Raw genomic sequence first — 25,948 nt, forward strand, 5'->3', positions numbered from 1 at the left:
GACGTACATAATATTTGTCCTTACAGCCTCTTATCGCAGAACGATACAAAACCCCTTACGCATCAGCCTAAAAATAAACCTTTGCGGGCGGTATTTCGGGGAATCCCCTGGTGAATTCTAGGAATCGTTGAAATCGAAATATCATCGGAGCACAGAGTTCATACTTGTATAGAGCGGGCATATACAGACGTCGGACCGGGCAAGGAAGATCGAAACAAGAGGCAGATATAGGTGAATTTCCTGCTTATATGTTTATTGCACTTTCAAGTTGTGTTTGTTTCTAGACATTTAATGTGGGCCTATTTGTTATTACCATTGTCACTGAGCATGAGTGGTTTACTGTGTCAAGATGTAGGCCTATACATAGCTCTACAACAAAATGGACGCCCGTTAATGGTCGTTATACCACCTGAAATAAAAGTTTCCATGTAGGTGCATATATGGCACTGTGTGTTTTGGGTATACACCACATGTACGACAGGTGTAGATTTACCTCTGTATAGCGCCTTTACTGCAGGTGTACAACTATGTGTAAAATGCCCCGGCAGGTGTAGGTGAAGATCTACGTGTATATAGCGCATGCACAGATGTAGATCTCGGGCAGCAGGCTAACACTGTTATTACATATTAACAAACGTATCTGTATACGAGCTCTTTGGCGTTGACCTTCCTGCCTAACTCTGTGTACATTGACGTAATATTCATTACACCTGTACAATGTATAGGGCCTACGCACAATGCAAACATACTTGCACTGGGACACAAATGTAAGCAGATACACCCTTTATGCCCTCTGTTTCCTTTCATCGTAACCGCAACGCTCTTCAGCCTTAAAACCATTTCCTAACCCCTTTCATCCGATAACTGTTACACTATAACCCTTTCTCCAACCCCAACACCGGCTTGGTTTTATTTATTTATTTTTTATATAATCATACTCCTTACACTCTGCGGTCGTTTTAATACATCACTGCCACCACTGTGGCAAAATGTGTATAACAATACAATACCGAGGTCACTCAGATCAGGGTGATGAGGCCAGAAGTTGAAGCGATGTCGGAAAACAAAAAAAACCTCTCTCAACCCTTTTTTATAATAATACTTTGTACTGTAACACATGCATTCTCTTTGTCTAAAGTGAACACAGGATGATTCTAATTAACACGTAGAATAATTTAATAGCTGAATGCTGATTAAATACTTCCGCAAGAAACAATAATGGTGCCGCTGATTACAAACGAATCCACGTATGTCGCAAAGGCTCCAAAGGTCTAATTAGCTTGCCTAGTAGCAGTGATGTAAAGCGAGTGTATAGAGTGGCACATGCTTGTAATGGACCGACTTTCGCCAAATATGAATTGGGGCTTAATGACATGAGCCTTGGGGACCGATCAACTTGTAGGCTCTATTCGTCGGTATTTTAGATGGCAACATATAGCCCTGCCCCTATGTGATATATCTTCAGAACCATATAACGGATCTGATTCAATCAAATTTAGTTTGATTGATTGCGCTTATGCTATTTTCGCGGTCTCAGCTGCTGTGCTACGACACAGTGTAATATATGGGACGTTACATGTAACTATATAACTAGATTTCCCTCAGTAATACATTGTAAGCCATTTATTCCAGCGCCATTGATACAGTGACGCATTTCTATCCTTGGGATAAAAAAATATATATTAAACTGTACGTCCTGGGTGGAATTCGAACCTTGGAGTTGTTAGGGTTTCACACAATCTGTTGATCTGCGGAACTAATTTTTAGCCACCAACCACATGCCACGATTTATGTTTTGTATATTTCAACTATACTAGCTTAGTATAGACTGTCTTGGACTAAAATGATATGTTTATAAGTGAAAGATAACAATGAATTGTGACTGCATGTGGAATTTTCGTTTTGGTCCAAAGTGATGTTGTCTAATGGTCCAAATCTAATGCGGAATAGTCTAAACAAAAGATGTGTTATTCCTTTATTGGCGTAATTGGACATTTGCCTGTTTTTGATTGTTATAGTGTGTTGTTCAGTTTTACACCAAATGGGATTATAATTTCAATACGAGCCGGTCATAGGTGCATGTGTACCGCAAACTTGGCCTTTCTATCATCCTCACTATAAAATAAATCCTCTGGCGCATTTTCGTCTCTCGTCCTTTGGCCTAAATAACTGATCAACATTTAGAAAATTATATCTGCTCGTTTGTCTGTTCGTCAGCATTTTGACATTGCAACAGGCAATAGTCTCATCCTTTTGATATCCCAGAACTAAATCAACTCTGACTTTGAAGCGTACTTATATTGGACATGAGATATGATTACCACATGATATCTGTCTGCTCTTACATTTGTCCAACCATCTGCATGCTCACTGATCTTTTTGAATAGCAGCTGCAATTAAAGTGTGACTGAGATATCTATACTTGTATTTGATATAGAATTTATCCAGTGACTAAAAATTAAAAATTTGAAGTGGATGTCAAGCCGACAATACATCCACTGTCTTCCCGGCACCATTGATAACTGCTCACTGCTTCTCCCTTACGTGTTCCTAGCTTTGTTTACTGTTTATATAGTATTTCTTACATATTTGTTTGGAAACTGGTGTCACAGTTTTAAGTTTGTTTTTGAAATGGGTCGTGTGAGTGCACGGTATATGAACGTCTGACATGACGGATATGCTATAGATTATTAGAAGTGGTGGATTTGCATGGGTTTGCAGAAATAGCCATCCGTGCATACATGACAAAAACTGCAGATGCAGCATTTCTTTATGACTTGTATAGTGTGAATGGGATTAATAGCTGGTTTTACATCAGTGAGACAATATTGATTTATTTATCTGATAGTCCTTTACGCTATATATATATATATATACTCAAGAATGTCTCACGTAATCCCTAATCTCTAATGAATCACCACCATGCACGCCGGATATAAGAGGTATATATATATATATATATATATATATATATATATATATATATATATATATATATATATATATATCGTTGGTTTATATTAATTAATGTCTGTAACAAGTTCATGTATTAATCTGATTATTATACTTAACGCCATATACTCAAAAATATTTGAATATTTCACTTATATGGTGGCAGTTTTATGGGTGGGCGCGAAACCACCGACCTTTGGCAAGTTACTGACGAACTTACTCATATATAGATATTTACACCATACTGTTGGAAGACGAGTGGTCTACAAGTAACATTCTGGAGTGCGCAAACCGCCACCAACGTCGTCGATTGCTTACTGTGGCCAATGCCCCACAACTAGTAAATGCTGGGGGATCTACAAATTCCTTGTCCAAGGCGACTGTAACTATAGGCTTATATATCTGAGTGACAAACTCGTATGCATGCATGAAGCTTGTTATAGGTTGTAACTGAATACACGTTAAATGGGATAGGTTAAACACAGTTTTTGAATTCAACCACCAGGGTTGAATAAGCTTTCGCTGTGCTCATACAGTATATTACGCTGACTAAAAACAGGCCGACAGTCCTGCGACGTCTGAGCATGTCGCTTTATATATAGGCCTATATAATCCATACACTGTCCTACATTGCCTGTAGCCTATACGTTTGAGTAGTCCTATATAATGTAAAGCACAGCAGCATGAGGAGTAAAACCAGAGTAAGTGGTCACGCGATTTAGGTGAAATTTCGGCTTCTTGTCAGTTGATCTCGGTTACTATGTTTTATTATATATGTTCATGTAAATGCTTGAATAGTGGCAACTTACAGGCACCTTAGGGCCATGGCTTACAGTCAGATTAATAGCAATTCTTTATAGACGTTATTGTTCTAGAATTACTCAACATGTTGTGCTGCTGTCACTTATTGAGTGCATAGGCGGGTATGTACGAAATATTGATACAAGGCCACCACCGTAGCTGCCGGAGGCTTGCATACCTCGTGTGGTAATAACCCGGCAAAAAGACCCATACAGTGTATCCATATATAACGCCGCATGACCTATATTTATGTGTATGTATGTACCAACATAACAATATCTAGATATGGAAATCTTATCGAACAACCTCTACATTTGGGGAGAGAATTTATGCCTCGATAAGTGATACTTTTAATTGCGCACTTTACTTCCTTGTATGTAGCCATTCTAATAACCCACGCTTGTAATCCGTATGCAGCTGTGATCTACAATGTGTTAACCGATTATTTATGTTACAGAGTAAATGCACAGGCGAATAATGTTTTTTCCTAACTTGTTTTTCCTTTTTTCCTTTCTGCCGCATTGTCTTAAGAGCCAGGCTGATCGAAACTTAAGTTGACCTGTTAGCCGATAAATTTGCCATTTGTTTGACTGCTATTTCATAGAGGTCAGAGATTCCGAAACTGTAGCATAACAATGTTACATTTTCCGTCCGGGTACTAAATATGTCAGTTGTCCAAATTCCGGATACATACCACTTCCCACAAATGGCTTTTTAATCCTTGAACTTGCGTTGTTCATTCGTATGGTATCAGAATGAAACGCGAGGAAAAGAAAATGACAAGTGTTGGAGACAAACAAACGAACTATAAACAGCTTGAACCTGAAGTATACTTTTTCGTTCGACCAGATTCTCATAAGAGCCTTATGGTGCTCAGTATATAACAACACACGTGTTGCTTTTCAAAATGAAGGAACGAAGTTAAACCTCAAGCACTCAAAATGAATAAACCACTTTCTAAGCTATAAACAGGTGGTTATGGTTGGCCTTTATCATTTCAGTTGTGTAGGATTGTCAAAGCTGTATGATATTTTATCCAAATCATGTACCCCAAAGTTATGTATATCCAGTGCGTTAATATTATCACCAAAAATATAAAACTTGTCAAGAAATTATACGTCACCACATGGTCATGCACGTAAGAATGTTGACGGCTAAATTAGAAACTTGTGTTAATTTGTGTAGCATTTCCCTTAATTCGTATGTTTACAAACGACAGAGAAGGTAAATCGCTTTGGTTATTTCAGTGTGGACATCGCCGACGCTTATTTGTCTTTCTGTCTGTCTGTTTGTCTGTGTGAAAGTCATAGGCGGATATGGATGAAAGTCATAGGCAGATATGGATGAAAGTCATAGGCAGATATGGATGAAAGTCATCGGCGGATATGGATGAAAGTCATAGGCAGATATTGATGAAAGTCATGGGCAGATATTGATGAAAGTCATGGGCGGATATGGATGAAAGTCATGGGCGGATATGGATGAAAGTCATAGGCAGATATGGATGAAATTTTGTGGCTAACTTTCGGTTTATTTAGTTTTGGTGTTGATCTGTGTCTTGATCCAGAGCCATGAGTCTTTTAACTATGTCTTCATCTTTGTGAGATAGGACACAAATACAGAGTACCGTCCCTTTGTCTGTAGTATTTTCACCTGTGGGTTTCATCGTTTTAAATTAAACCATCCCATGAATGGCTTGAACACTGAATCCGGGAATGACCGAGAAATACCACGTTTGAAAACAATTGTTTGCAATCATATGTGGTAAATAATACTAACTACCCTAGTTTTATAATCACAATCTGATGTGTCTAATTCCAGTGTACGAGTTTAGGTATACACATCCATTTGTGACAGGAAGTTTTTGTTTAAACTCTGTTCAACAGGGTTAAGTATTTTTCCAAGAAAGACGATTTATAAGTAGCGCCATAAATAGAAGAATACTTCACCTGTCCTGATGTAACTCGTCATATTAGCTGAAATAAAAGTAGAACAATATTTCCGTGATGAATAATGATAGCCTTTTCAAGAAACTCAACACAGTCGTCGATGGTCTATTCAGCACCTAAACATTAGTTATAGGATTTATGGTAAACTTAAAATCCAACACTACCACTCCAAAATGCTTAGTGTTCCTAAACATACTCTAAAATATAAAATAAAACATATTCCCTTAAAATAAACGTGAAACAAGAGTTGGAAAATTAGACATTTAACGGTAGATGGTAAATGTGTCACGATATATATGTCACTAGCTTAAGTTTCACGTCTTTGAGTAGGATAATGTATAAGGAAAGTCCACCAATTGATTGGTGGTGGAGGTAGATGCATATGTGATCCATGCATACTTCCTTTCCAGTATCTAGCCTGTATCACAGCTCTGTACTAAAAAAAAAGAGAGCATTGTTGTGAAAATGCACCTAAGTATATCAGCTATAGGATAACTTACATATGGGTCTTATTTAGAACCTTATTCTAAAGGCATGTATACTGTTTAACTCTGTCTGTATATTTACTTTCAGTTTTGTTTTTGGTTCCTCCTGTTGTTAGATGGAGAAAAGAGTTACATTTGATGAAATTTATCTTCTATTAATTTCTGAGGTTCTTTCACTTTTGTTTTTACTTTTCATTGTTATGTCCACAAAAAAGAAGCTGTAAACACATGAATTTATGAATTGTAGTAGCACCGAATGACAGATATTAAAAGACAGAAAGCAAGCAAAATATTGGTCACGTGTCTAAACGTTATGTACCGGTATCACGTACACACGATACTGTCGGTACTGTATTCTTATACCTTGAGAAACATTTAGTCAGAAATAATAACTCTTGGAAAAAACTTTTCTCAGTACCCCCATCCCACGCACGCAGGGATCTCGTAATCAGTGCTTCATTCTTCTGGCGAAACCACGTCCGGTTGAGTAAATCATGAATCCCAGGTGAGTCACGCCTTCCTTAGGGAGGCCTATAAGCGGAACCAATCAGGAGGCGCGATAAAAACTCAGTAGGTCATAAATCCGCGCACTGATTGTTTAACTTATGCCGTATTTGGCAGTCACATTGTCTGAGAGTCATGACTGACACCAAATGGAATTAATAATAAGCCTATGACAAAGAAAACTAAAAGATTGTTGAGGAATGAACCTATTGATTCAGATTTACAACTGAAATAACGTTTGGAAGATCATCTTTATAAGCGCTTGGCGCTTGGTAACATCGGACTTTAAAAGATTCTTGTCAAGATTGCGATATGATGGACATGGAACTGGTGTTTGGTCAGCATTCGTCAATGTTTACCCCACACACGGGGTTCCCTTCGCATGCGATCTCTCAGGTAAACAACTGACAACTCTTTGCCCGAGACTCACTATAGGAATGGCTCTGTTTTGTCCTGCATATAGTCGGTATGATTTTTAGAAACATCTGTTATTTACCACCATCATTCATCCATATAGGTTCACGCTATAGATAAGGTGCTTTATAACAGATTTAAAGAAAATGCCTTTATATGATAAGGGTTTGAAGTAACTATATCGGCCTATGGTACAATGTGCAATTGTTGTTTGAGTTTACAAAATAACTTTTAAAATTATTTTCACAAGTGTAGGCCTATGTCCTTGTAGACTTAGCAGATCGGTGTCAGTGTCACCATGTTAAGTACTGTCTCACTGGAACACCAGACCACTCTGGTGACACTGCAATGGCCGACAAATAGCTTTATACTGAAATATCAAGATTGTCGGTTTCAAAGTCTTACATGTGACTTAGGTTTTACCCGACTGGACATTCCGCTCACAAGTTGACTTTTTGTCCGTGCTTTGTAAGTGACCGTGCATGCATGTCTGTATTACGTCGAATGCCACACTCTTTTAACAAAGTTCCCATGATTTATTTTAAATCATACATATGTTTATATGATAGTGTACATGTATATATAAGATGTGTTAGCTTCTTTATATAGCCTCTCTCACCCGAGCTTTCGTTCATCATTTTACACGTCATTGTCGCTTTAGCTAGTTAGTCATTCTTCTGTGTATATGTGATACAGCTAAGCTTTTAAGCTTTTAACGAGAAAGTTTGTCAGTCTAATTTATAGACATTGAAATCTAGTCTTATGTCAGACGAGTGATTAAAATGCATGGTGGGGGGGGGGGTGTTCTCTTATACATCTTGTCTCTTTCTGATCTAAGTGTTTGAATTATTTTTCGTATACAAAAAAAAAATGCATTGTGACATGTTTGTTCAGTGAATTGTGCACAAGAAAATCACACTTGTATATTTGAAGCTGATAATATGGAAGATCACGTATACCCAGTATAGCAGAAGTGGGATACAGTCTTATGTCCATGAAGTGTGAGTCTAATTTGAGATAGACGAGCCAACCAAAACCGCAATTGTAAAGCACAGATTCTACACGCCCTCAGATGGTGTTGTGGTTTATGGTTATGATTGTCACATCAAATAGTAGGAATCATTCTTATTCCGACTCATATCTCGCTGCGTCCTATATATCGGCCGTATATCATTAACGTCTCGTGTTTGACTCCACCTCTCTCTGTATGGTTAGGCTACGACCTTTTGGCGAGAGGATCTACAGGGACATGGTGGAATAACTTGATTAATTTAAAGAAAAGAAAACAAATATTCACCTTAATTATTGTGGGAGAGGGTTGAAAACAAAACTGAAGGGCCACAGCCATTTTGCTCTGGCGTGGTTGATAACTCCATCAATCAACTTTTAATGGGGAATTCCTGAGAGGCTATGAGATGCGCCATGTTAGAGAAACCGGAAACACGATATGGCGTCACTCGTATCCCATGTTCATGTGCCAAAAAGCAAAACAAGGTTCGGGTGATGTTCGTGGAAATAGTTGCCATCTCGGGTTATAGAAATGAATTGTTACACTCCCAATTGTCTCAATGTGTGTTTGCCTACTTTGTACTGCAGTGTCTCTGTAATGCAGAGTAAAATGGTATGCTTTTTAAACGTCATGTGGAATACTTCATTGATGCCTGTATATGTTTGGTCTAGTGTTGTCTTCTCTTTCAAAGTTTTCAGCTCTGTAATAACCACTACTGAACTTGCAGCATCCCTATGGAGTAATATTGCCTACGTGCTTAGTGCTATATATAAAACACCTAATACCCATAGAAAGTATAAAGCTTGTTCTCAGCATTCAGGTTGTTGTACTCGTTGAAGGTGTCTAAGATGTAAGATGTGAAAACTGTTGTCTTGAAACAAGTTTGCAGTCTCCATATAAGGACAGTAAACGTTCCAGCGTCTGTACACCGGTACAGTGTCAAATGGACAGGAAACTATAAAGGCTCTTACGTCTTTCGGCCAAGGTTTACCAGTGGGATACCCTTTCCCCCGCAATGGCGACTCGGGTCCTGGCCAGACTGATCTTTGCTTTCTTACAATGCATGTGTACTACGTCACCAGTTCACCCACAAATCGTCATCGCAAATTCAGGGATGAACAACAAACTACGCAGTACAGTTTTTAGGACATTTATTGTGAAATTCGGTGTTGAGATTATCTATATTTGTTCGACGCCCGTGAGGGATGAGGATTGAGGATTTGTGCGGTGAATACCGATGTAACTATCCTTAGGTTTTGTTTCCGGGATCAGTGTGGGTGCATGCATCGCCATGGCTGTGAGAAAACCTGGTTGTTAGAAACTTCGAGTGAACTTTCTGCACATTTTCTTTGTCACATTACCATTTTATTTTGAGCGACATTTTTCAGCGTTATACTGCAACTCTGGCGAATTTCAAAGGTAAGTCACAACTTTTTATGCATGGGATCGTTTTCAGTCAGTTCCATTATTGCCTGGACCCCAGACAATCTTTGACGCTATTTGCAATATGATATCGACTGCCGTCAGTTATTATCTTTCGTTGTATGAGATCCGTGATTGTATGAGTTTGTTTAGTGAAATTGGGTCCTCAATTTTTGATTCTGTTTTTTAACTTTAACAGTGATGTGCAAACACAATGGAGTAAGAGATGAGAGTGTCTCAGATTAGTTGTTAGGTTTGATTTATGTATTTGAATATGCATTGTGGCCACACTCATGAATATTTTTTCACCTATACAGGACGGTCAGGTTTACGGGTGGAGGAAACTGAAGTGCAACGAGTAAATCTTCTATCCGTATGACAAATTCTCTGACATCAAGCCGCACCAGGATCAGGAGAAGATGGCTTCTGTAGCGTGTGACTGGACTGGCTTGGAACGACGAGAATAACGCTGTAGCGGCGTGATTCGGCAAAAGCTCTTTGTGAGGGTTTTGATCTCTTTAAATGCAGTGAAATGTCTGATTTGCGATTTTTGGTTTCTAAAGCCAGTGGTGAATCCCTCATCTATGATCTGTGGGAGATGCTTGAGTGCAGAGCTTGAGTCTAGGAGGAGATCCTATGCCCTTTCCAGAGGTCAGTCCTGGGTCTAACCTCTGAGATCAGGGGTGAGACATCGAGGTGTATATTCTGTTCGGTGAGGTCAGAAATGAAATTCTGTTCTCTGAGGAAAGAAGTGAATTCTGTTGTCTGAGGTAAGAAGTGAGATTGTGTATTCTGAGGACTTAATAGTAAGGCTCCTCTTTGTGAGGTCCGTTGTAAGATTTTGCTCTCTGGTGTCACAAGATAGATTATGTTTTCGGAGATCAGTTACAAAGGCTCTTTCCTGATATCAGGAGAGAGATGATGCCCACAGAAGTTTATCTTGTTATGTTTTGTTATGTTCAATTCTGTTTTTCGCTGCTAATCCCTAATCATCGACTTAAAGTCAGTTGAGATCTAAACTTATATACCTTCACTGTGAATACCATCCTATTTAAGTTTGAGCTAACCACTTAGTGACTCTTGACTTAGAACTAGGAAAGGTCTGTTGGTTTCTAGTCATGTTTTTTTTTTTTAGGTTTTTCATGCGACGTGTTCGGTTTACTTCTCCGACAATACTGCACAAGTTGAATCCATCTTTGGTCATATACCATATGTAGGCCTAAACGTTATTGTATGTCAAATGTGATAGACAACACACCATTTGACCAGTGACGTCTAATAAAATGCAATTACCATCACTGCATTTATTTCATTTAATTCTGCTTAAGTCTGAGCACTAGGGGAACTATCCCCTTGATGCTGAAGCGAGGGAGCTGCAACTTCCTCTTTTAAGGTCAGGTGTGACTCGACCCTGGATCTGCCGCTGTCTGGACGAACGCTCTATCAACTGAGCTATTGGGGCCGGTTTTACTAGCTGTGCTGTACGTCTTTGGGTATATTATATGATGTATGCAGTGCGCTTTGGTCTCCCGAATCAGTCATAAAAATCACTGTCTCGCGAACAAGGAAAGCTTTCTTCCTGCTTTAGCACATTGTCCCCATTTCTCCCGGAGTGCGCGAGCATTCATGTAAATTTAACACAATCTTCCACAATCATGTTCCTGATGCCAGACTTGGTGACTTGCTAATATGACGCATTCATCCATAAAAATAGTTTTACCAAGAAATGTTGTTTTAATTAATTAATGCTGGGAATTCGATTCACGTCAGCTTCTGATTTTTCTCCGGATCGAATAATTGAATTTAAATGGTAGATTTAACCTGAACCGCCGGTAGATAATCACTTATTCTAATTCTTCCTCCTTATACAACGTATGTGTAAATGTAAATAATGTATCTAAATGACACCAAAATTAAAACGCAGATATCGGTGTGTGTGCGCCAGATGAGTCGCTGCGTGGTTGGGGACATAGTTGCACTTGGATGATAGAAGTCGAATGAGGACACGAGACAGCGGATACGAGGTACCCTCTCATGGTGCCTCGCGCATCGAGGCTCGATTTTCGCGTCGCGTTACACAAAGAAGAATTGGCCTCCGACAAAAGAAGTAAAACAAGAAAAAGTACATTCTTCTGCAATGGTTTGATAGAAATCTCACATACACGCTTGTTGTTCAATTCAAATTAGTTAAGAAGGCGTGAAATAATGATTATTACTAGTATTAGTTATAGAACACTAAAACTAAAGGATTCCTTTAGTATTATTACAAACAAACAAACAAAAAAATACTTTGTTTGTGGCTTGTACAAATCGAGGTTTATACGACCATTAGTGAAATTCCAATCGTGTTTACCCTTCGGCCAAAACATGACTATATATTGCCGTAACTGTTGGCATCAGTCCGCCCGTCCGTCCGCGCGTCTGTATATTTTTCCATACATTTCTTATAAAAAAAAAACTCTGTCTATTGAAAGTGTGTAGCCCGATTTAGCAGACTTATTCAACATGTATTCATTTAAGTATTCATTTTCTGTGACCTTGGCCATATTTACAAGGCCGCCACGGTATGATTTTAGATATTTCGAGACAGGCCTGTAAATACAAAATTTCATATATAATACTCTATTATTCTTATTATTTATTATTATAATAATACATATAGAATAACCCTATTCGTTTTCATGGTCCGTGACATATGTTTCTTGGTTTATGGGAAACATTATGGGTTTCTTGTATCTCAATTGCAGGGGCCGGTTTCATGAAGCTCACTTAGCTTAGTTTGCCGTTAACTACATATGTTGTAGAGATGCAGTGTGCACTTAACTAAGAGCTACTTAACGCTAAGTATACTTCATGAAACCGACCCCTGCTAACATAACTTTTCAATGCCTGGAATTTGATTGCCCTTATCTTGTATGTGATATATGACCTCAGGTCTGGGATTGTAAACATCATTTTTTTTACATTATTTTAGGCACGGAAATATGTGTATACAACTATTGTTATGTTTTCCTTGATAGCTTACTTCGATCGGAGTAATTTTACGGTACCGACGCTCTTGTAATTGTTGTTTTCTTTTCTAATAGAGGAGACCAATAAATGTTTGATACAAACACAGTTGGAAGTATTGTTTTCTTTTAAATGCATTCCAGGTATTCAAGAGGGAATAAATGTTTGACAGGTATAATTGTCACTACATGTTTTCTTTTCCTTTAAAGCTATTTGAGGTACGTCAGGTAGTAAATGTGCATGCAGGTGTAAGTCATGTATAACCGTTGTTTCCTTTTTCCTTGTATACAGTCATATATGGCGCCGAGCTAGATAAATGTTTTGTATAGGCATACTTTGTTAGTATTGTTTTCTTTTGTTTTGAAGCTATTTGAGTCGCCACCGGAGCAAATATTACATTCATCAGATACATAATTATAATTTATAGCTTTAAAGCTATTTTGGCTATATGCCGCAGGCTGTAAATCTTTGATTCCGTCATAATTGCAACACACAAAAACGTGTTGTTTTCATTCAACACACAAATGTGTTACCTGAACACAGGCTGAATAAAGTGCTAAATAAAGTGAAGTACAAATGTTTGTGTTAGAAAGTAATCAAACACAAATTTGTGTCAAACCCAAATGAGGTAATTTATGCAATGAAACAAAAACTTCTGTAGCAACACTCAAAAAATTAATTTGCTAATTTTAAACGAGAATGTTCGACAGGCATAATTATCACTAATTTAAATAACATACAATGTTGTCATATTCAACATAACATTCTATGTTAGTCTATGTTTAACAGAACAGTCAACTATAATAGCAGAATGCATTCTAGCATCACTCAGACAACAAACTTTATGTTAAAATTAACTGATTAAGTTTTAAGTCAAGTATTGTGTATAACATAACACCTTATGTTCAATTCTTTCAACACATGAACTTGTGTTAATTCAACGCAAAACAGAGTTGTTCAAACATAACACAAGACTTGTGTTCGAAAGAACACATGTTTGTTTTCATACAACACAAGTGTTTTTTGACGGAACTAATCTTTTGTTTTCCTTTAAAGCTATTTGTGATGGTACAGCGACTAAATCTATTGCTTAATATACAGCCACAAATTGCGTAGTCTTCTTTTCTGTAAAGTTATTTCAGATGCTGCGGTGATAATAAAGTTATAGCATATAATACCGTGACCGGCATAAGGTGTAACCATCGTTTTCTTTTCTTTTAAAGCCATTCGAAGTGCCACAGGGATTAGTGATTTCTCCGCACAGTATCGCCTATCCAGATCCACCCAACATAAAATCACACTCAACGAAGATGTCAGGAGACGGACGCCAGAGACTGCGGCCCTGGTTACAGTCCAAGCTGAACAGCGGTAATATCCCGGGAGTACAGTGGAAGGACAGGGCCGCCGGGATATTCCAGCTGCCCTGGAAGCACGGTGGAAAGCAAGATTGGTCAGAGAATGATTCGCTTATTTTCAAGGTATATATACATAGATTGTATGGTAGTAAAATGTCTAATTTATTTGTTTATACGACTGCCGTTTTACGCCGTGCTGAAGAATATTTCACTTTTACGGCGGCGTTCAGCATTATGTGGTGGGAGGAAATCGGGCAAAGCCCGGGGAAAAACCACGACCGTCCGCAAGTTTCTGGCAGACCTTCCCACGTACGCGGAAATGGCTTATACATTCATATGTATAGATAGAGCAATTTTTCATTGATTATCCATTCATTCAGTTAACCGACCTTTTGTTTTTTCATGGGTGGTTTACTCCGTGCTTATACGGCGGCGGTCAGCATTGTGGTGGAGGAGAAAACTATCTTTAAATATACACTATAGGAACAGAAATGATATGTTCTTAACTATGTTAACTGTCGATTTGTTTGGAAGATACCGTATATTTTTTTTCTGTGAAGCACGCAAAAACAATGTTAAGGGCATCTGATTGGTGTTTTAGGTGGTACTCAGAAATATTTTCATGTATGTAAGCGAGGTGAGCGCTTTAAACTGCCACTTTGGTCAGAATACAAATTGCTTAGAAATATTACAGTGATATGAAAGAAATCCTACGGAGTAAGCCTAACACTATGTTTCAATAGGATTTTGATGAATAACACTATTTAACCCATATAACTGAAGATTCTTTGAAAAACAAAATTTTTGGCTGTGTTCTTAAAATTTTCCTGATGTGACGTGATAATATTCCCTGTATGACGTTGAATCAGGCAGATGTGACGTTGAGTAAGGCAGTTATGCTGGGTTGACGTCGTATGCGTTTGAAAGGGCAGTGTCATTTGTGGATATACGTCAGCGATTGACGACGTCATGTGTTCGTGGGTGACGTCACACCAGGCATTGTGGAAGGGACAGAAATATTTTGTTTCCGTATACTCTGACGAAACGTACAATATCGGTTTAATTCACTGCAATATTTTCAGAAATGAGGAAAAAGCAATCCAGACTGTCTCAGTGTTTATCAACTCACCTTGTCTTTAGGTGTTATGACACCAAAGTAGCTCTTTAAGTTTGAGAGATCTCAGATAAGCATCTGTCATACCCGTTGACATAAATAATGTTCTTACCACGCCAACACAAGCTGGATTCGATTCTTGGCTGGGTCTGTGGCGATTCAAAGATCCACCGACAGGAAACAGACTATGCATGCACGCATTTGCGTTTTTATGCACATGAAAAAAAAAAACCATGATACAGTGAGCACCCTTTCTTCATATTAGTGTTTAACTCTAGAAATGTAAGTTACTTCATGTTTTCAATATGATCATACAACTAGATACAACCCGCAGAATGTCGTGGTTTTCTCCCGGGCTCTGCTGGTTTCCTCCCACCATAATGCTTGCCGCCGTCGTATAAGTGAAATATTCTTGAGTACGGTGTAAAACATCAATCAAATAAATAGATAAATCGTTAAACTTGTTATGTCATAAATATAGTCGACTAGATACAGTCGCTCTCTCAGAAAGCTGCAGCTAGTGACCGAAAAAACCCTGTATTAAATAAGCAGTTGATGGCAAAAACAACATAATAATGAATTCTTCCAGTCTTCATTTTTATTACATAGGTATAATGTTCTTTTGGTATTCTTAAAACCGTGTCAGTCGCCCTTGAAACTGAGACAAACCTCTTCATTGCTCGCCCACGACCCGCACCACTAAATGAGTACAACAAAGACGATCTATCAAGATCTAGCACTCTCCACACCCAGCCAGATACCAAGAACATGGTCCAGATTGTCTCCAGATCTGTGTAGACACCTGACACTGAAGTGCGTATATTTGCAGGAGTGGGCTATCCACACCGGCCGGTTTCGGGAAGGGATTGATAAGGAAGATTGGTCAACTTGGAAAACACGATTAAGATGTGCTCTCAACAAACTGCCGGACATCCAGGAAATGAAGGAGTTGAGCAAACTCGAGGAACCATCGCCTTATCGAGTGTACCGCTTTCTTCCGTTGAAACCAGGTAAACATATCGATGGGTTACGCGCAGATGGATGCGTAGGGATACGTTACGTTGTGTCTATTCAGTTGAGAACATAACTATAAGTAACTATCTACACACATTCTATAAAATAAAGTATGAATTATTTAATGTACAGTCTGTTGAGTAGAAAAATACCTGTGGATTCTCAATAACTTATTGTATAAGATGGCGAAAAAGAAATTGTGAAATAAGTAGTATATGTAAAAATAAGAAATAATCGCGAAGGCGTTTGACCGTATACCTTTTTCACCCTAGCTTCTGAATCGTCGATCGGGACCGGTAGATCCAGGATCAATCCTTGATCGAGTCACACCTAAGACTTTAAAAGAGGAAGTTGTAACTTCCTCGCTTGGCGTTCAGCATGAAGGGGATAGTGCAACGACTGGTTGACCCGTATCAGTATAATGGCTCGGGCGGGGCGGCTTACTTGCCTTCGGTAAGTCGTCTCAGTGAAGCAGCACTAAATAAAAGAGCGGTGGAAATCCGTCCTGCAACAAGGAGGCACATTACATGTACATGCACCCTAATGATTCCTTCGTCGTCATATGACTGAAAAATTGTTGAGTACGACGTTAAACCCCAAGCACTCACTCACTCACTCTGAATCGTCGATGTACATATGACACAGATACAAAAGACACAAAATAAGATTCATAAGGCTCTTAGAATCAACCAAAATTAGCAACAAGATTAGGTTAAATGCGGCACATATACCGTATATATATGGGCCCTCTGGAAAATATACCTCTACAACACTTTATGAACAGACATCGGCATTTCTGTTTGTTTGTTTTGTGTGTTAGGTGTGGACAGCACAAGCCCTAAGGCACACTTGGCGAAGACAGAAGAGATTGTCCAGGCTGTGGTACCACTGCAGGTAGTGTATACAAAGATAAAGCAGTGTCCTCTCGTGATACTGCATTGCGCATGTATGAGAATCAATCTGTATGGCGCATGTATGAAAATCAAACTGTATGGAGCTTTTGTACATCCGTACATTCACACTGTACTCAGTGTACGCCTACTTCCATCGACTGCCTTATTTGCATCCAGGGAACAAGTTTTTAGGCAGGTAAATCTGTTGTTTATATGGTGTTCACGAAACCTTTTTTTCATTGGTCCACGACGCCGTACAGGAGATATTGTTGGCAGCGGTCTGATTATGGGTTGAGGAAATTAGAGTGACCGAAGTGTATATAATGTGAGGAATGTTGTCTGGAGTCAACACTCGAGGAATCCAATATGATTACAAGGACAAAAAAGTAAATTTCGTGTTTTATTTTACACACAATCCTTAGAGCTTCCGATCGATAATTGATGTTATATGTACGCTTGATATTTTCACTGTATCATTCTGGATTAAAATGCGAATAAATTATTGTTCTTGGTACTGTTTGACATTTTAGGGTAAATGATGGACAGCTATGCAATAATGTCTTTCAAATTCTTTGTTTCACAGAGTTCATTTGAAGAAACACCACAAAACATTCCCACCACAGTCACTGGGCAAATTTTAGGTAAGGTTCGGATTACAATCAGAGGGATCTGAGACAGAAAAAAAAACCGTGTTGAAACAGTGCTACTTAGTAACACAAACATCATCACATAGCAACAGAAACACCGCCACGAAGCAGCAGAAATACAGCCACGTATCAGCAAAAAAAACCGCCACATAACAACAGAAGTACTGTCACACAAGAACAGAAAGACTTTCACGTCACAGCAGAGGCACTGTGACGTATCAACAGAAACACCGCCACATAACAACAGAAGTGCTGTCACACAAGAACAGAAAGACTTTCACGTCACAGCAGAGGCACTGTGACGTATCAACAGAAACACCGTCACATAACAACAGAAGTACTGTCACACAAGAACAGAAAGACTTTCACATCACAGCAGAGGCACTGTGACGTATCAACAGAAACACCGTCACATAACAACAGAAGTACTGTCACACAAGAACAGAAAGACTTTCACGTCACAGCAGAAACACTGTGACGTATCAACAGAAACACGGTCACGTAACAACAGAAGCATCGACATTGTTAGGGAGTACAAATACTGCGCCCATTTTGATTAGTCACTGAGGTGTCAATAACACCAAGGTTTTTCCTCTGAAAAATGCTTTTTTGCCTGAATTTTGCATGATTAAAGTACATAAGATCTGCTTACACGATTGTCTTGAATGTCCAAACTTTAACGGTACCTTAATTTCAAGAAAAACATAAGCAGTATCTGTACTATGTTAGTGGCGCATTCGGGTAGATATATAGCAGTGATATTGTATGGAATTGCCGTTTACAGGTAGAAGTATGTCATCACAGAGTGAAGAGATGACCATGGAGGTTGACCCTGATACGACCAGATCCCAGACAACAGCTGATTTCATGATGTCACGAGGTCAGTGGATACATGCGCGCTGTGCTTGGCGCGTTACCCTGCGTGTGCTTGTGATGTCTCATTAGATTTGTGAACATGGTCTTAACTTGATAGCGTCTGAATGAACACCAGTGTTGTATTGACTCCCGATTATTTCACTTTTGTCATATTAAGTGCATGCTTTGGACATGACTAAAGTATGAAACTATTAGCGTAGACTTTGTACTGACTTTACCCTATCGCTTGTTCAACGCGATGATACATACATTTGGCAGATTCCAAAAGAAACTGGCGAGGTATATCAAATATTACATCACAACGAAGCAGTCGGCGGTTTTCAAACAGGAAATCGAAAAAGAGAACTAAGGTCCGATATTCTTGACGGGTAATCTACATTTAGTGTGAAACGGGTATATCTGTTCATGTATTAACCATGCGACATGCTTTGTGTGAGTTTTAGATGATCTTGTGGTTGAAGAGTCGGTCTACCCTACTGACACCTATACTGGGGCGCCCATGGGGTGTTTTGGTCAGGAACCACCTCCCTTTGTGGGTCCCACAGTGAGTCAACCGCTGCAGTTTGATCAAGCCGGACGCTTCGCATTCCAAACAGTGCCAGAAGGTTAGCCAGTTAACATTGAAAGGTCCATCTATAGGAACCCTGGGTGCAGCCTGAAGTCGCTTGGCGCTGTGCAAAGAGAATGTACAAGCAGCTCTCGTGATCTAGTATCTAATATCATCAAAGGCGTACGGCATAGAGTATAAAACCAGAGCAGCGTCGACAGTTTGATAGCTGGCAAGTGGTCACATGTAACCTGTGAAATACAGCCACTTGTCAATTTAATTTAATGACCTGAATATAAACTATGCAGGTATAAATAATAGAAATATTTTGTAATTGTTAATTGTATACAAGAGCTTTCTAAAAGCAATCGAATGCGTAGGCCGATATGTGTGATGCATGCAGTTAGACTACAAGCCTGTCAGAAATGTCTAAGTATACGTTACAAATTCCACTTGATAGATACATAGACATGTTCAACACGTTTTCGTAAAAAACGTGTAGTATTATATGTTTGAGACTGTTATTTTTGCTTCTCTGTGGGGCCCCACTGGCTCGTGATAAAGCGCAGGCTCGTAGCAACCATCAAGCCTTTGGCCACTGAGGTCGCATTTTCGAAACCTGATTGGGCGTCGTTTCGTCAGGGACTTTGTCAGGAGTTTGTTCAGATACTTGGCCACGGTGTGGTGGTTTATTCCTGGCATTGCTGCGTACCCACCCTTAGACTTGACAGTCGTGCTGGACGTTTTAAAAAATGTGCACAGTAACGAAACTAGAGCAATCAAAACACCAACCAAATGAATCAAGTCTTTGTCTCCTTATAATTCACCGGTTGCCCAGATCACGAGCTGCAGATTAGCCTGAAGTTCCGGGGTGTTACAGCACAGAAGTTCTGGGTGGGGAGGCGGGAAGGCTGTCGACTGTACTATGGTCCAGACAGTGATGGTAGCTCACTGCTTGGGGACACAGGCGTGGAGGTAAGATAAGAGATCACTGTAGCTGTGCTTGGGGAGACTGATGTGGAGGTAAGATGAAAAGCGCTGTAACTGTGCTTGGGAGACCGTTTTGGTTGTAAGATAACAGAGCACTGTAACTGTGTTTGGGGAGGCAGGCGTGGAGGAAAGCTAGCAGGGCACTATAATTATGTTTTTGTGGAGACCGGCATGGATGTAAAATAGCAGAGTACTCCAAGTATTCTTGTCAGATAGCTGAAAACTATAATTATGTGGATGTAAGTAGCTGAGCACTATAATTATTGCTGGGGAAACCGGCATGGAGGTAAGATTTATTTTTAAATTGACTGGTGTTTTACACCGCATTGGCCTACTCAAGTGTATTTCACTCATATGATGGCTGCCAGCATTAGGATGAGAAGACACCAGGCAGAGCCCGGGGGAAACCCACGACCATTCGCAGGTGCTGACAGACCTCACCACGTGCGACCAGAGAGGAAACCAGCTTGAGCTGGACTTGACCCCACATCGTTCGCATTGGTAAGGGATTAGCAAGAAAGGGAAGATAGCAGATCAATATAACTATGGTTGGTGACACTGGCGTGGAGTTAAGACAGCAAAGTAATATATCAACATTGTATACCAGGGCGGTGTGCCAAGGTCGGAATAACGTAACAGATTGCTTAAAGAATGCCCCGAGAAACTGCTGAATGGAAACGAGGGTGGATATAAGATAGCATGCAAATTACAATAACTATACCCGGAGAAACTGGAGTGGGAGTAAGGTAGCAGAACACTATAACCAAGCTTGGAGAAACTGGGGTGGCTATAAGATAGATCACTATATAATTTGTTTGGAGAAACTGGGATGGAAGTAAGATAGCAGATTGCTATAACTATGCTCCCTGGTAGCCCAAAGCTTATCTGGACGTTCCTACCGTAAAGCCCAGATTCGCTCATATGGACTTCCACGCAGATAAATTCACTAAAAAAAGGACTCGAACCCTACCTTATTTTTGCTATACGCCAATTCCCTTATACGAACAAACCGTAAACATGTCAAAGCCAGCATCGGTAAACCGTCTTTCAACAGTAATCCAGTCGTTTAAAGATTTGAATCTGGCAAACCAAACTAACGTCCGCCATCTTTGGAATTTTTTTTTAAATTCGGGCAGGGTGATGGGCCGCGAAAATTTTATCCCACCCAACATTCTTTTTTACTTGGCATGCAACTTTTAAAAATGCAGTTCACATACTAACATAGCTAAAAAATTGTATCCAGGGAACATTCAGTACGATAATAAAGGCGTTGGGATTCTCCTTTAAGAATTGCATGCCCTGTAAACAGAATGTTGGACAGGATAAAATTTTCGCCGTCGTACCAGTGAGTGAAATATTCTTGAGTACGGCGTAAAATATCAATCAAATAAATAAATATAATGCATCAGGAAAGTAGGGTGTATAGCAGAACGCCGTACGCGGGAAGGTCTGCCAGCAACCGTGGGTTTCCCCCGGGCTCTGCCCGGTTTCCACCTACCATATTGCTGACTGCCGTCGTATAAGTTAAATATTCTTGAGTACGGCGTAAAACACCAATCAAATCAAATAAATAAATATAGCAGAACGCAATAACTAGCCAGTGTCATATGACCGGCAAATGTCGAGTCGATGGGATGAAAGGTTATAGAAAAACTGAAGGACAGACAAGGCAGACAAAGAGATCCTACTTTTATAGTTTCATAACGGTGTACGTGACGTTGAACGTCACACTAGGAAATAAATACCACTTTGCTTTGTGGTTTACACACACGTACGTGAAAATTTCGGAACCGTTCATGCATGTGCTAAACTAATTGTTGACAAATCACCCAGTGTACTTGTAAGTAGGAGTTAAGCCAATCAGTTAATCCGTGACCGCTCTTTCTCTCTCTCTCCCGTGTCAGATTTACGGCCCCAAGGACGTACAACAGTTGAAGATGCCGGCCTGTCCGGACCAGGACGAAACCACTGAACATCTCACCTCCAAGTTACTCAATGTACTCGATCGCGGATTGGTCCTGGAAGTCGTCAATGGCGATGTCTACGCTACTCGATTATGCCGGTGAGTTACCTGTCCCTTTCGCGAAATCTGGGGTACGTTCTCCGAAGCAGTAGCAAACTAAGCGCCTGCCATAACAACATAGATATGCGTCGCCATCGTAAATGCATTTGCGAAATCTGGGTCCCGTTCTCCGAAGCAGTCGCAAACTAAACGCCTGCCATAACAACAAAGATATGCGTCGCCATGGTCAAAGCGTTTGGCGCAGAGTTGCGAAGGCTTAATTAGTGGAACAGGCCCAAATCCATTCGTTCGCAGTGCAAGTAGCTGATATCTTTCACTTTTCGTTTTACATTGTTTTGAATGTAGGGTTTTACATGTCATTCTAACGTTTACATGGGATTAAATTGGAGGGGCATTTTTGCAACTCGGCCTTTACACACACTCAGTATAAGTGTAAAATCGAACACACGCACAAGTTAACCTCAATGGGATTTGAAAAGAAGAAATCAAATTGTAATGGGCGTCGATGAAAGGTAATCCATGTACATCATCGAGTTGTTGAAAAGGTATCATTTTATGATCTTATAGTTTCATGCAGCTGCAAACTTTGTCAGCTTCAAGCGATTTTCAATAAATTCAAAAGGACACTAGATTTTTAACTGCGTGGTTTTCCTAAGTATTAATATTGACTTTGTGGGAATTTCTATATTCACATGTATATATGTTCCTATTGATTTATTAAAGTAAAAGAAAGCCAAAATATGACGTAACTTTCATCATACGGACAACTGAAACTATGCGTAAAAATAATTGCATTTATTTTTTCAGATTTTTTAAGAGTGTTGAAAGGCATTTAAATATTTGAGTACTTTGGAGTGTTTTATGAGCCATACTGACGGTATCTAGGAACTCTGACACTCACATCACCTTTTTTTCATGATGTTCACCAAAAGAAAAAAAATGTTTGCGAACATTATTTCAGTAATCTTTTACTCATGGGTAAAAAGATTTATTGTAACATTCAGTGTCGTGATTAGAGTTTCTGTGACGTTCCTAACCTCTGAGTTTTAAGTGGTCTCCTTAGTGATGCCTACTTCGATTTTTAGAGGTCTTTTCCTTTAAGCTTGGTTATGGGTCTCGTGTATTGCAAAATTTAACTGTGTTTACAGATGTGTAATTTTCGCCCAGTCTCCGTCATTGACAAAAAGCTTGGGAACTCCACATCCTCTTCGCCTCAAAAGAGATTCCCCGAAGGAGAAAATCTTTGACTTCAATGGTCATTTTATGCCCGAATTACAACAGTACTGTAATGGTCAAGGTCCTCCGCCCAGCCCAGAATTGTTGGTCAGTTTTGGGCAAAAGTGGAATCCCCAGACTCAGGATGTCCGTAGCCTGCTCATATCGGCAACAATCACGCACTGCAAAGCGTTATATTTCTTAAAGCAGGTAAGTTTTTATGTCATTTTATATAGTATCGTGTTTATATAGTATAGAGCCATCGTGTTTCTTTATATTACATATAATAAATCACAACATAATGTAGGTGTGTGCACTGGCCGAATTACTATGGACGTTCTGTATAGGCAACTAATACGTCATTAGTAACTGAAGGTGTGAGTTCGAATCCAGCTCAAGCGCCTTTTCTTTGGCTTCAAGTCAATAAATTTTTCAGGCTTCGACAGTACCTCCACGCTTCGCCCCCAATAAAAAATTGCAACAGAATAATATTTGTCACGATATATACATTCGCAGACAGAAATGTTATGTTGTTTTTTCTCTCTCCTTTCTTCTAACCAGGCTGCCGTCCGTGGTATCCCGTCTCTCCATATCTCCTCAGAGGATGCCTATGATGCTTACGTCAAAGAGGTGAAGGAGCTGGTGTCAGGGAATTGGAGTATGATGTATGACCCTCTGCCCGGCACGCCTCAGCCTGTGTAGACGGCAACTTTAAATACGGCAAAACTGGTCACTGTATAAACTTCAGTGTTATAATAATGAAATAAATTATCAAATCCTGTAAATATACGATTGTCTATTATGCTTGTAAAATTGTTTGTTTCATCTGAATGAAAAGTACAGCTCGTAGCTCGTGAAAAAAGGGTGATTGAAACTTATGGCTAATGTCTGCTTGCAGGCTTCTCACAGAAAGAGCGTTTTCACCTCAATTTGGATCTGTAAATTTTCTTAATTGATTGATCATCAACGCCGTGTTTACTGAGTGTCTGTACCTACCTATAAGAACGACCGGGTTTGCATTTGTCCTTGGTACTGTGTTTTAGGAGATTTTCCGTACATGCACGGTCACTTTAAATCACTAAAATATATCTAGTAAAAACCATCACGAATTTATCCCCAGTTATCGAGCAATACGATTAACTCACGAGATCATACACTGTTTAGTACAGAAAAATACTGCTTGCCCAATAAACAATCGTTTAGATAGGTTGTTGTACTATAGCAGTTTGCACGTGGTCCAAGCGCTAAAAGATCTATGTGGACTATATACGGCTTTGTGTCTGATAATACAAGCCTTCCACATTTGTTCACACGCTGTGTATGTACGGAAAAAACCCCTATAAATGTATATAGGTCATCGAAATCTTAACTGTATTTGCTGAACACGAATGTATAGGCACATAAATAAATATATTTGAAATTAATTGCATGTTTATCATTATATTTTCGTGAAATCGCATGTTGATTCACGATCTGTGTTGATACCTTTGGCAAACTATGCATTCTGCAAATATGCAGGGTTAATATATAGCTATGCAGATATATATACATGTTTGCATGTAAGCAGTTTAGGATTGACATTCAGCTTTATCCACGGCCCGAACAGTCGTTAACACACCGTATACGTTTCTAAATGCATTATACATGTATATGAAGTGTCTCGAAATCACACGCATCTACCAAAGACTTGAATACACCACATGTATATACTCTAAAAATTGATGTATATTAGCCCGAACACTTTAAACATGTATAAAGCCATATATATATATATATACATATATATTGCATTATTATGTTTTACGACACATCATTGTTGTATATAGGCCTACACATATTTTATCACAAATATAGTGTAACTACCTGTTATTAATGCCTAGATGAATTTCAAATTTTATGTATACATTATTAATAAACTTGTATTTGTACAGTTTTGTCCTCAATTTCCACGTGTATATGCATGTCAAAGGGATAACGATTCCGATCATAAATTATTTATTTCTTTAAATTATTTTGGCCGATTCTCACAATTCTTCAGAGAATTACCATCCGGGGTTATGGCAGAAATGACGTCCATACGTGTAAGTCACATTACGCTATAGTGTATTGTATAAGCAATAGAGTTAAAAGCCAATGCAAAGTGGTGCGCACATAGAAATATATATGTTCTATACGTATATGAGATTAACCGATCAAGTTTGGTATCAGGATTGATTGATTGATTGATATGGGCATGGAGCCAGTGCCAAGAGATTCAGGGATGTTGTGCGTTTCCTGTAAACTTGTTCTTGTATTTCTACCGAGTTCATCTGCCGTCAAATTTACACGTACATGGCCTTATATATGTGCAGAACTTTAAGCTCATTACATACAATACTTTTTGAGATGCCACTTTTATCATTGCTTTATTAGGCTAGTTCTTGTTCAGATTATTTTTCTTCTTCTCTGACCATTTTTTTTTTTTTTTTGCGTGTAAAAAAGTTCTCTGTGACACGCGGAAAACTGCGTGTCACAGCTGCGGACTTTCTACACATAAAATCGCTTGCGCTACCTCCTGGAGTATAAAACTTCACACACCTGGGGTGCACGTTTCGGCCATATTGGAGCAGTATGGAAATCTCAGAAAAACTGCGTTAAAATGCGTTTGAAAACTTACATGGCATTTTTAATAGTCAACATATGAAGCAGCTTTTGACGTTTTGTGCTGTTTGGCCAGACACGTGATGTAG

General features: G+C 39.2%; 1 protein-coding gene across 2 annotated transcripts; it reads left to right on the forward strand.

Moving 5' to 3' along the window:
• Positions 1-94: 94 nt before the first annotated feature.
• On the forward strand, positions 95-24,067 carry LOC135475348 (interferon regulatory factor 8-like). Of its 2 annotated transcripts, XM_064755207.1 has the most exons (12): positions 9,256-9,533; positions 9,854-10,187; positions 13,769-14,023; positions 15,844-16,024; positions 16,849-16,922; positions 17,505-17,562; positions 18,353-18,448; positions 18,888-19,049; positions 19,830-19,966; positions 21,886-22,043; positions 23,153-23,429; positions 23,781-24,067. In XM_064755207.1, exons 2-12 carry the CDS (start codon positions 10,173-10,175, stop codon positions 23,919-23,921), a joined length of 1,554 nt encoding a protein of 517 aa, XP_064611277.1. In that variant the 5' UTR covers positions 9,256-9,533; positions 9,854-10,172; the 3' UTR covers positions 23,922-24,067. The 2 variants fall into 2 exon arrangements, with proteins under 2 accessions (XP_064611278.1, XP_064611277.1); XM_064755208.1 differs by lacking the exons at positions 9,256-9,533; positions 9,854-10,187 and adding an exon at positions 95-231.
• Positions 24,068-25,948: the final 1,881 nt, after the last annotated feature.

The sequence above is a fragment of the Liolophura sinensis genome, chromosome 9 (assembly GCF_032854445.1).
Source record: "Liolophura sinensis isolate JHLJ2023 chromosome 9, CUHK_Ljap_v2, whole genome shotgun sequence".
Lineage (NCBI taxonomy): Eukaryota > Metazoa > Mollusca > Polyplacophora > Chitonida > Chitonidae > Liolophura > Liolophura sinensis.